At 40.8% G+C, this 12,619-nt stretch overlaps 1 protein-coding gene across 3 annotated transcripts in view; it reads right to left on the bottom strand.

Annotated features, from left to right (window-relative positions):
* aqr (aquarius intron-binding spliceosomal factor) overlaps window positions 1-12,619 on the bottom strand; it is a 56,296-nt gene that overhangs the window by 12,009 nt on the left and 31,668 nt on the right. For all 3 annotated transcript variants that reach the window (XM_065966459.1, XM_020638711.3, XM_065966460.1), the window contains exons 28-32: window positions 10,115-10,252; window positions 9,947-10,018; window positions 8,899-9,086; window positions 8,594-8,765; window positions 4,842-5,012 (exon numbers count right to left, since the gene is read on the bottom strand). In XM_065966459.1, coding sequence (XP_065822531.1) covers window positions 4,842-5,012; window positions 8,594-8,765; window positions 8,899-9,086; window positions 9,947-10,018; window positions 10,115-10,252 — 741 coding nt within the window. The remainder of the gene's footprint in view (window positions 1-4,841; window positions 5,013-8,593; window positions 8,766-8,898; window positions 9,087-9,946; window positions 10,019-10,114; window positions 10,253-12,619) is intronic.

The raw sequence follows: 12,619 nt of genomic DNA, 5'->3' as shown, positions 1-12,619 counted from the left end.
TGTCATTGTGGCACATGCACGTCTGTGGATACAAAGAAGCACATACTTATAACGAGAATATGCTAAAAGCCACATATTTGTCCACACATAAACACATCTTGCTGCTCATAGAAACAATTTTACTATTTTATTTTCTATGATTTGATATGATTTTGCCTTCTCCTTCTTGTCATGAAGACAATGAAATACTATCTACTAGCTGGTGGTCTTTTTTTTTTCTGAACCCCTCCCCCTTTACCCTTTCTACTATATTGCATTCACAGCAATTATCCCTTGGGTTGTACAGAAGAAAGAGTGTCAGGTTATTCACATTTTCACGAGAAACTCTCAAAGATGACAGATTCTCAATGTCCCACTGCTTGTGCTTCAATATCCGAGTGTCCAGATTTCATAATTGCCTCAAAAAGACAAGCTGGGACATGCTGTAAAGACTTTTCTCCATCGATGTTTGTATCTCTTTTGTTTTTGGTCGCACAGCTAGAATTGCTTTCTGTTGTTAGAGTGGAGAATAGAGGGGCACAATGGGGTTGAAAAAGCTTTTAAAAACCACATCTCTCTTGTTCAATCATCACCCCTTGACTCCGTTTTTGGACACTTAAAGATGAAGATGGCTGTTTGGTCTACAGTAAGTCGGCAATACATCCCTTTTTTGATGTGGAGAAATTGTTGTGAGGAGAAAAGATATGACTCTAAATCCAGGTTGCATATATGTGATGGAGAGTTTTAACAGAAAAACTGGAGATGCTCGTTCCACTTTTTTTAGTTCCGATTTGATTCCGATCCATTTGTACTGATACCGATATGTTCTGACCATAGTTAATAGTTGTATTGTTGTTGGTGGTAGTATGTGTAAGGCTTCACAAAGCTGTACTAAACCCAGCATTGCATTGTGCTGGCTTCACATACAAACAGGAAGCAGCAACGACTGTCAGGTTTTCAAATTAAATATTTTCAAATGAAGTGTAAGAATTTGACTTTCTAATCACATAGAAGGAGCTGTTCCATCTCATCTGCACGTCGTCATGGAGACGATTTGTGGGCACTTATAGTTCAGTCTGAATGTCTTCCAAGCGAGACTATGTGAGCTGAGAATGTTGAAAGTGCCCGACCATCTTTCTTGATCAGTCCGATATCCGATACGTAAATTACGTCAATATCAGACCTGATACCGATATTAGATCGGATCGGTCCCATCTCCAAGAAAAACCTAAATGTACCTTCTCTATAAAGTTCAGAGGTTAAACAAAAAAAGACTGCACACATACTGACACACTATCTACAGTTTGTGTGTGAAAAGCTGGCTGGTACTAACTGGACTAACTCCTTTTATCTCTAATTACCATAATCACAGTCAAATGGTCTGGCTGCTGACATCTGCTTGGTTTCAGCCATTGTGACATATTGTCAGACACACTGTGGACTTAGTGCTCGGCGCCATGACCTTTCAGCTGCTCCGCGTTTTACCCACAAGAGCCCCTCTTTTCTTTTTCATTGCTCTCTCCCCTCTCCGGGCTTCTTCCTTTTCTGCACTTCTAGCAGCCTGTCATGCCGGTCACTTTATCACTTGGCATGCATTCTGACTAAGCCCATGAGCAACAATGACTGACGCTTCATGTCTTAACATTTCAGGACGTTTTACATGATCAAGCACAATTTCTGGCAAGTTGTCAGAATGTGACACACACTTGAAGACAAAGCGACGAGGTAGCATGGCACAGCACAAAAGACAGACACAATAACATCATTGCTATGCACAGAACATAGAAAGAAAAGAAAATTAATGTTTTTGTACCTTTAAGTGTTAAAGGATAAGTCTGGTGATGTCGTATTTAATGGTACTGTCAGCACATAGCAAAGACAAAAAGGGTTCAGCTAACAACACTGGATGAAGCTTTTTATCTCCATTTTGTTAAGAAAAAAAAAGATAAAAAAAAAAAGTGGGTCAAACTGTTCCTCTACTACATTAATAATGGGTATCTAAGTTTAGATTTGGCTCCAAATAAACCTCTGTGCTTCTGTAAACTCTCACTACTTCACTAAATATGTATTTATCCAGGTCATGTCACAGTCCAACAAATGGAGGTTTTATTCTTAACAATTGCTCGAGTAGCTTTCTAAGAAATTATTTAGCCTTTCATTTATAAATCTAAATAAAATGCAAAGTACCATGAGACAACGCAAACTGATTGTTTTGCTCTTTTTCATGATATTTGTTGCCTTTAAGAAGAAAAGGGAATAACAGCCATCTCTCTCTCTCTCCCTCTCTCTCTCTCTGCTGTTAAAGCCCCAACAGATTTTCAAAAGGGATTTGGGTTTATATACAGTATGTTCTGGAAAAACAATAGACCCGGGATACTAACATTTAATTGGCCACAGGGGGAAACCACTTTCCTGGCCAGTCAAACCACACAAGAACAACAACAACAACAACAAAATATTTGAACAACAACAACATAATGTGGCAGCCTCTGCTGTGGCTCGATAACCTTCCAAGCTGACCTGAGAGATGCAACTTTTCACTCCATTCTTGCCGCTTTCTTTGGCACGCCTGAGCAGCCTCTGTCATAGTAAAGTGTGTGAAAGCCTGAGAGAACAGAGACTGAAGAAAGGTGTGCGTATGTGTGTAGAAAAAAAAATAAAAAAAGAAAGAATGGTAGAATGAGTAAAAGCATAACCTGAGGCTAGCTGGTAAAAGCATTTAGCGGAGCAAACAGAAAACGGATGGAAAACTGTGCCAACGGGCTGCTGACTGAACACAGTGTGAGGGAAGACAAGAGAGAAAAGAGACAAAGACATTGGGGGGGGGGGGGGGGGGGGCTACCGTGGGCTGGGTGAAGACAATCTAATGCAATCCTTCAGGGATGAACACAACAGTGAGTTTACGCCCACTCTAAAATGATGCACTCTTAAATCTTTTACTCCACTACACACCTCAGTGAGTTAAACACAGAGGTAAGCAGTGTTCTGGTATGCAGACTGTTAGGGACAGATAGTGCAGCGTGACCTGATCTACTTTGGGTCTTATGACCTGCAGCAGTCTTCATGCTCTCATGATTTGATGGAGGAAATAAAAAAGAAGTGGACACACAAACGGACTCTATGCTTGGCCTGCTAGGACTCTAGGATGTTTTATGTTTGTACCATGAAATGGTCGACAATGTTAACCAGTAAACGATCAACAAACACCATCACCATGAGAGCTTCTCTGTCATCACTGAACAAGTCTCATGTGATCTGGAGATTATAACGTGATCTTGTGACTTGAGCTCCCTTGCTTTGTGATACGTTTGTGTAGGCCTGAAGAAGAAGGCATCTCATGTGACCCTTATGACCTTTTAAAATTTAAATCTATATTTTCAGAGAACATTTTAGTATTTAAAATTTATTTAAGATAATTTTAGTTTGATTTTCTCTCTTGCTTTAATTCATGTGTCCTTTTTTTTGGGAAGCAGGTGGTTTTGACTGTTTTTAAGATCCAAATGAGGTCATCATGTGTGATAAAAACCGTCATTTATTAATTGAATTTAGAGAACAATTACTGGAACATGCTACAAACCATACCCATGATATAAAATGATGTATGATAGAAGATGTTGTCTTATTGTCCACTCCTTGCCTATACAAATGAATTAAGAGCCTCTGTTCGCTCATTTTCCACCATGTGGGAATCGTGCAGATCCGCCTTAATTTCGAGGAGTTATTGTTATTCCCATTGCGAGAGCTGTAGGGAATGCATGTAGCTAAACTGTACAAACCCGACTTGAATAGCACAGGGCGGAAGAGTGCGGAAGACGTGTGTGTTTTTGTGGAATGGGAGCGAAATAAAAAGCCTCGTGAGAATTCAGACCTGTGAATATCTCTCTCGGTGCAGCAGAGCCTCCAAAGCTGCTGCACTGACTGCAGCTGACAAGTAAAGGTGTGAAGAAGCATGTGCATGTTCTGTGTGTCATGTGTGGTTCTACTTGAGTCTGAGTCCTTCACATCTAATATGAGGTGAAAACACGTCTACTGGGACTATGTTTTCCATCCCGACAGGAGAGAAGGAATGTGTCACCCTTCATTGATATTAAGACTGTGCGGTATAACGCAACATTAAATATGTAAATGTCCAAAAACTACCTGAGTACCCTTTACTTGCTTGTTAATAAAGAGCGAATTACTGTTTCAGAAAAATAACTGGAGATGTGGTTAGTGGGTCAGACGTCTGGAGCCAGAATAATTTCATATTTGATCATGTTGTTATTTGTAAAGCGTCTTACAGTATTCAAATAAGCTCTTTATAAGTCCAATGTATTATTATAATCATTATTGTGTTAATCAAGAGCATTTCCTTGAATATGACAAATCAAAGTTATAAAGAAAAGAAAAAAGGCCTACAGTGAATCTTGTTCTCTAAATGAGTAATAATAGCAGAACAATGGTGTGGAGATGTTAGATTTGCTTTATAGAAGACTAACAGACCATTCCAATAAAGGGTAGCCTGCTAATGGATATTATATAGGGTAAAATCCAGAATATAAGGGCACACTCACACAAGGCAAAGCTGTCCCGTACCGTGCTAAAGTACGGCCCCCGCTGGCCTGCCCTCACACTGCTCCAGGGCTAAACGGGCCTCAGCACGCTTACCTCTTGTATATAAGGTTGTAATATAACACATGTATGGCTTTATGAGACCATGAAGCATGCTTAGTTTACAAGACAGACGTTCTTGGGAATTTTTTTAAATTAAAAATTCTAAATAAAAGGACCGGGATTTACTTTAAAGTTCATAAAATTATCATCAGGTTCATCTTTGTGGACTGTTCACTGTGGTCAAGGTTAGCTGGTGCACGCGCTCTTACCTTGTTTGGCTGACTGAAGAAGGGGTTTCCGGCACAGCGCTGGTTGATGACGTCTCTGATCAGGTGTTTCTGTCCATTGTAGGTGGTGAGGATGCTGATACGGTCTGCGGGGTAACCCAACAGGCGCATGTACATGTACAAAGCCACACAGTACTCGGCCTCCCCCAGGTTCTACACAGGAAGAGAAAAAGGAGAGTAAGATTATTATATGAAAACTCTGAACATGGTAGATAGGTTATGACGCAAAATTTGTGTTTGTCAATTCAATAATATTGTCAGGCTAATAACCCAGAAACACATCTTGCTCTTTACAGTATTTCCCCACAGCAAAGGTGTCTTCTGTGTTTGACACTCGGCTGTCCCTGCCTGTGGCACTTTCATATCTATCTTTTGCCCTTTCTTGCCTGTCAAGTGCTAAACTTCACAGCCAGATTAAAGCCCACGCATTTACACATGAGTAGCCATCTGATTTGGGCTGGAATTAATTGACTAAGCCAGAGAGCAACACCACCAGTGACAAGACTGGGACCAGCAAAAATATTCAGATATTCCTGCTGTTAATTGTTTCTGGATTCTAAACAAAGATGTTCCAGCACTTCTGTCTTTATTGATATATACACAGCATTCAATAACCTCCACAAAGAAAAAACAACAAGTCGTTTTAATTATAGAGCTCTCGTCTCAACTTCCAGCCCTCCCTCCAGACAATGTCACCTCCAAATGTGACTGTTTAAGGACTACCGCGCAACGTTCATCTACTTTACAGTCAACAAATTCCTCAGCATGTGCATCCTGGCTCCAAGGCTAAACTCTGCCCTTCAAGTGTGACCAAAAAAAAAGAGAAATAAATTAATAAGAAAAGCCAAAAGTATTGCATTATTCATCCAGTTTCAATTAAGCCTGGACGGCAGCCTCACATCCTTGATAATAATTTATGCTGCTTCATCAACAGTTCCCCATCCAGCTGCACTGAAGTCAACACTTCAAAAACAGTGGCAGCCTTTGTTCTTCCTCCCCTGTTACCTGTCTCCAAATGGCACAAATTCATACCTTTAATGACCATATGAATAAATGTTCGGTGTGAGCAAGGAGAATATTCAACATCATCAACATGTTTCACAAGGACTTAGAATTCATTTTGTTGAGGGAGTAAATATCCAAGCTCATTTGCTACTGAGCATCAAACCAGCACAGCGGATGGATGGCCTCTTGTAGCGTGGATCCGTTTGGCAGTATTTAAGAAAGTGCTCGTTTAAGAAAATGGAGATGAAGTCGTTATATAGGCTGTGTTAGGATAAACTGGCATACAACCACTTGACCAGAGCAAGGCACAACTAGCACAGGATGTTAAACCTTGCTACTGAGGTTTTTTCCTTCTTCTAAAAAAAATTATATATTATTATTATTATTATATTATATTTATAATTTTCTATTTTAATACAAAAAAATGACTCCAAAAGGTAGCTTGAGTGTTTGGTTGCAGAGAAATGTCACAATGGTCATCAGCACATGCAGGGAACCCACCCACTCACAGAGGAGTAATATCTAAGCAGACATGTAGTTGGCCTTACCACCTTTGCTACCCTCATATGCATATTTTATATGAATGTGATCTAATGCCACAACACTCCAGAGAAACTGGTCATCATATCAACAAGGTCAGACCTAACCCATGCAGCTTGAGCTAATGGCCTGAAGCTAAATGAGGACTCCAGAGAGGGCGGAGTAAAAAAAGAATAAAATGAAACAGAAGATGAGAGGCTTTTAGGTTGCAGTGTAGATACAAGCTAGGTAATAGGAGGTATAAATCCAGACTACCTGAGAGTGAAGCCCTCAAAGCTTTCTGCTCTTATGTTATATGAAAATGGAGCTTGTGAAGCAGAAAAGCCTCGCATAAACAAGCCGAGTGGCTGAGAAAAGCCATTTTCTAACAACAGAAGATGTGGATTTAGATTAGCATCTTACCCTATATGAGCCATCTGACAACTTGGGAAATACTACCAATGAGGCTGAGACTCAATATGGAAAGTGCTTTCACAAATGAGGCGAGGAAGCAGAACAGACCTTTGGAGTGTGGAGTGTGAGCGCACGCACACACTTGTGTTTGTGTTTGTGGCGGGTGCACGGGCTCCTGTTAAGTGCAAAGCAGGCTTGTGGCACTGTTTGTTCAGCTGTGACAGGCATTCAGCGTGCACTGGATACATTTGCTTCTCTAGTGTCCAATTTATCCCTTCTGGTTCCTGAGAAAGTGCATGCATGTGAGTGAGAGTGTGTGTGCAGATTAAGTGTGTGTGTGTGTGTGTGTGTGTGTCAGACAGAGTGAGTAATACTGGCAATTCCCTTGAGGAGCTCGAAAATGGCAACAGGCAAATGGAGTTGAGGTTCATGTGACCTGGTGCCTCGAGAAGCGCACATGGTCTGGATTTAAAAACAATAAGGAGCTTCAGGGACGTGAGCAAACTGTGCTGACCGCTGCAGTAACATTCATGAAGCACTGAAATGCATTCTATGCCCATGCAGCTTATATAAAAACCAAAGTCCTCAATTTATCCACTAATTTGTTTAACTCTCTGTATCATACAAATTCACTCTAACCTGAAATCAAGTGCCTTAACAGTCAGGCGTCTACTAATATGTTCTGTCTCCCTTGATTCCTCTCATTCCACCTGGATTCATCACAACCATCATTTGCAAATTCTAGTCTTTGTCCTGTTTTGCTTCACACCATCCCACGCTTCATCCCACACATCCACACACACTATGGACTTTACTGAGGGACACACTCCAACTTTTCAATAATCCTTTAAACTTAAACTTTAAATCGTTTACTTTTTACAATAAATCATTATTATTAGTAGTTAAATATCGTGTCCTTCCCATTTTCGTCACGGCCTTTGATCCAGGTTATTTTATTTTCTAACCCTAACACCCCAAAAAAAAAGTCCAGTAAAAGTGGCTGATCATGTAAGGCTCTTTTCAGTTAGAATTTGGCCTACTGTGTTGGTGTTGTGCATCTTTTAACATACAACTTTATCAGCCTGCCCCGCCCCACACACACACACAGACACATAGTCTTGAGTGCTTCGGCATGACACGATGAAACACAATGTGGCTCCTTGTGTGAAGGACAAACCCAATGGTCTGAGCTGGGCAGCCACTTTTAGCTGCAGTCTAAGCAGGGTTATGAATATATCATATGCGCTGGTAGCTAAACCATTTCAATTTAAAAATGAATGAACCGCTGTACAACAACCCATTCAGTGGAAATGGAGGCCGGGGAGGAATATCGTTATCTGCTCTGGTGGAACTAAATGTGTGTATCTGTGTAAAGGAGTGTATAAACTGAGCTTGGAAAATTGAAACGAGTGTTAAACAATCTTGTTTCTGCTGTTCCAAACTGAAAACTAGTGACATGAAGCTAGTCTTTGCTAATAAACGTTGCCACTCGATGTTATCGGTACCAGAATTCCGAATCTGTGAAACTAATCGTTGTGTTTTTATCAATTCAGGCCTTCAATGTTGGTCAAATGTTGTGTCTAATCAGACACAGTGATCCCATATTAAATCATTTGTGCCCAATGAGTGTTATCTTAGACTAGCTGACTAGTTAATTAACAGTAGCTAACATACTTAATAAAGAGGAAGTTTGAATGTCTAATGTGGTGGACTGACAGATGTCATTTTTGCATGTTCTTAACTGTCAGTACAAATAAGAGTTTTGTAATGCTCGTATGGTTTCTTCTTGTACTGACCTGGTAGAAGTAGGGGTTGGGCTCGGACTCTCCCACGCCATTGAAGTCCTCCACATTAATTAGCTGGAAGTCAAAGGTCAGGCCAGGGTTGGGGACCTGGAACTCAGGCAGTTGCTGGACATGAGGCAGGTTACCGAGGTGTTTGTAACGCCAGTTGTACAGGTTACAAAGGCTGTGGGACAGGAAGAAAGAAAAAAAACAAGAGTCACAATTGTGTGTAACCTTTTTTCATGAGGAGACTAATCCTTGCATCCATTGTGACGTAAGCATAATGTCTAGTTTCATGTCCTGTCAGTGTTACCCACCTTGCTCGTGCACGACCCTGTGCATCCAGGTCAATGGTGGGAACTCCCAGGCGCACAAATCGGGTGAAGAGAGACTGCTCCATGTTGGAGTACTTCTGGAAGGCCATGTTCTTGATGACAGGAGGCAACTGGTGGTGGTCTCCAATCATGATCCAACGCTTTAGCCTGCTGTAGCCATCCTCTGGGTTCTGCAGGGAAGACGGGAAAAGTAAGTAAGAACAATTCATCTAACAGAGAAAACACCACAATATTACTAGACTCATCAAATATAATCTTTGGACAGAAAGTATCACGTCTGAAGTCTCGCCTCTGTGCACATGGACAATCCCAGTGCCCTACAACTATAAGATGTTGTCAAACTTGATTCAGTTTTGTTTTGTCTAATGATTTAACAACGTTATTCAGTGTATGTAAAATGAGATCTTCAGCACAGAACCAGATTCAAATCCAGGAGGGCATTTAAAGATGACTGGCCAGTGCAGCTTTTCTCCTCATGTCTACGTCATGCTGCCTGATTTGTCCAATTAGATTCAGTTAATTTGGGGCTTGACCTCAGACAAATCTGATATACCAACCATTGCAGTACAAGTGCTGATTTAATCACTGAAATCACTGATAAAGGTTTAATAACTATAAGGAAAGGGAAGGGGAGATGGAGGATTTTACAGTTGCACTGTGACGCACACCTTGCAGAAGCACTCTGACTGTCGCTCACTAAACAAGAGAGACAAAGAGAAGAGCTGTTGCGAGGTTGTTAGATGGTCTGATGTGTTTAATGATCTCATCTGTAAACAGACATTAGCACTATCTCGGACAATTAGGCACAACTACCAAAGACAAGCACCATTACTGTGTTTGGGGACAATCATTCACACCCTAAAAGGGAAAGTCAGGGACAAGACTTGCGTAGAGGATTAAACTGGGCCTGATGTCAGAACTTTTAAGAGACCATAGCCCGTGCAGTGGCAGCTATATTTTTTTTAAAGCCTTAATAATAAAGCCTGCACATCATACATCGTATTTCATTTTAGACTTAGGATAGTGTTACCTGTAACAGGAGGGGGATGAAGGTCTCAATCTCCAGAATCTGAGCAGCTTCTTCCATCAGGATGTTGTCATACTAATAAAAAAAAAGGAATAAATTCAGATTCAGACTAATTAGGTGACTTCATTTAATCAGTTTGACGTCTTGAGGTCTACTTTTTTAAGAGTGTACCTTAAATCCCAGCTCCACCAGGTCATGACGTTTGAGTGCAGCATGTGTACAGGTCATGGCGATGATTTTGGCCTCCTTCACCAGCAGGTATTTGGAGCGGTCCAGTCCACTCCTGAGCAGCTCAAAGGCCCTGAACTCCTTCATGAGTAGGCAAATAAGGGGAGGGGGGGGCAGGGGTAAGAATAAATGTTTTATAAAATGATGAAACAAGAAGGAAAACAAGAAATATAACAATCTGTTTATTCACCCCTGAGAATAATTTGGCGAGTTTCGTCTTAAAATGCTATGTTTAGTGTTTCGTAGAGTGGGGTCATGAGGGGAAACTTAGATGATTTAGCGACAAAATGATGGATGATGACTGTCAAGAGATGATGGATAAGAGGATTACAGAGGGTAAAATAATCACACCTCTAAAAGGAACAAATTACACTGTTCAATTATCTGATACACAATCAATACATCTTTGCCAACCACATTTTAAAGATGATCGAGAAAAAACACAGTGGCTTTAATCTAACAATATAAAAGATGATTTTATTTTCCTTGTATATGACCCATTAGTCCCAACAAGAGAAAGTAAGTAAGTCAAGTTTATTTGTATAACACCTTTAAGTGCTAAACATTAAAACAAGTACACAATAAAACAAAATGGAAAAGCAGAGAACAATAAAAAGCGCAGGGCAGAACCGTTAAAAATCCTAACAACAATAAAACAAATAAGTACAGTGATGCATAAAAAGCAAAATGCCATTGAGAAATAAAAGCAGAATAAATAAGACAATTGATGCAGTAACTGGAGTGGTGCAGAAATACGAATAAGTTAACCAAATGCTTGTCTGAATATAAAACGTATTCAGCTGCTTAATGAAAGTGTTACAGGAGTCTATGGCCTGCAGAGACAATGGGAGAGCATTCCAAAGACTGGGACCAACCGCTTGGAAAGCACAGTGAACACGTCTTTTAAAATGGGTATGGGGAACGGTCAATAGGGAGTGTATGGGAAGAGGAGCTTGGCAAAAACACTGTGGTGTTAGGCCATGTAGGGCTCTAAAAGTCAGCACAAACACAAGGATTTTAAAGTGTATGCAAATCTAAATGGGGAGCCGAGGCAGAGAAGGTAAAATGGTGGTGATGTGTGATCTCTTGTTATTTCCTGTTAAAAGCTGCTGGACATTTTGGTTTTCTGGTTTAAACGGGTAAAAACAGCGTTGCAGTAATCCGAGCGAGAGGAAATGAAAGCATGAATGATCAAGAGCGTCTTCGATCAAGATGACAAAGTGATGAATTGTAAATAAACACATGCAAACACAGCTCCCCTGCTTTCTATTTTCATTAGAAAACACAGTCTAGTATTTTCCCGTAATGGAGTGAAACAGATATCAGTCAGGGCTGCTCTGTGGAAAGGATGCTGGGTGTAGATATCTGTTCAATAACCGAAGCTTGGAGAACACTTTAGCACAGATTTTCTTACATGGCTTTGAATGATTCAGGACAGTTTTTGCAGAAAGAAAATAAACTCCCTTCAGTGTGTCGATATCATGGCACCAGTATATCCCCACAGCAGGGGGGGTGGAGTGAAGAGAAGAACTATGGGTAAACAGGCAGGCTATCATTAAGCTGCCACACTAGCCGTGGAGGGGTGAGGAAGGCGAAGAGGGCGGGAGGAAGTGGACAGCACTGGGGTATATAAATATTTAATGTGTTACTATTTTAGCATTAATATTAAACCAATCAAAACATGCAATATTGATGAGTTCTATTTTTAACCCCTGTGGCTCCAGAGCGCTTGAAGGATGAAATCAAGAAGCTTTGGTTTCACAGACACAGAAGAGAGCGAGAGAGAGAGAGAGAGGAAATAGAAGTAAACAACAGTCAATATGTGGTGGGACTGCAGAGGAGGAAACAGGAGATGTTTATACAGGAGGAGCCCAGGAGACACGCCATGTACCTGTCCATCTGTCTGTTCAGCAGTTAATTATCAGGATATTCCTGTGACTGACTATGCAAACTGTTTTTGGATTTGAAAAGGCATATAGATGAGAACATTCAGCAGAATGCTGCTTCGTCTATTCTGCACCAGACAGTGATCCCTCTTAATGGGCGTACAGATTTCACTGCAGCATGGGTGAGGCTGAGGGAGGAGGGAGAGGTGCTGTGATGCAGTGATACAGAGGCCAGCCAGATAAATCAAGGTCACCACACGTGTTGGGGATATTACCTCCAGCCAATAACTTCTTTATTGCTTTTCTGAGACCTTCTTGGTGTTCCCATAAATCTGAAATGTTATTGTTAGCCCTATAGAAATGCTAGATGGGCCGAGGAGGAATGATACCGCATTCAGCTGTGTGTGTGCCTGTGAGTGCCAAAGTGTGCAAAAAGAGTGACGGAGAGAGTAAAAAAGATAAGCAGTAATAGCCTCTATCACTTTGTTGAAGCACTTATCTTTTTAAAAGGGTCAGCAATCATTTCTACAAATACACAGTAAAGGACTGTTAAGTTTCTTAT

This window comes from Labrus bergylta, chromosome 18, assembly GCF_963930695.1.
Source record: "Labrus bergylta chromosome 18, fLabBer1.1, whole genome shotgun sequence".
NCBI classification, from domain to species: Eukaryota; Metazoa; Chordata; class Actinopteri; order Labriformes; family Labridae; genus Labrus; species Labrus bergylta.
This window is presented reverse-complemented; position numbering and strand designations above follow the sequence as displayed.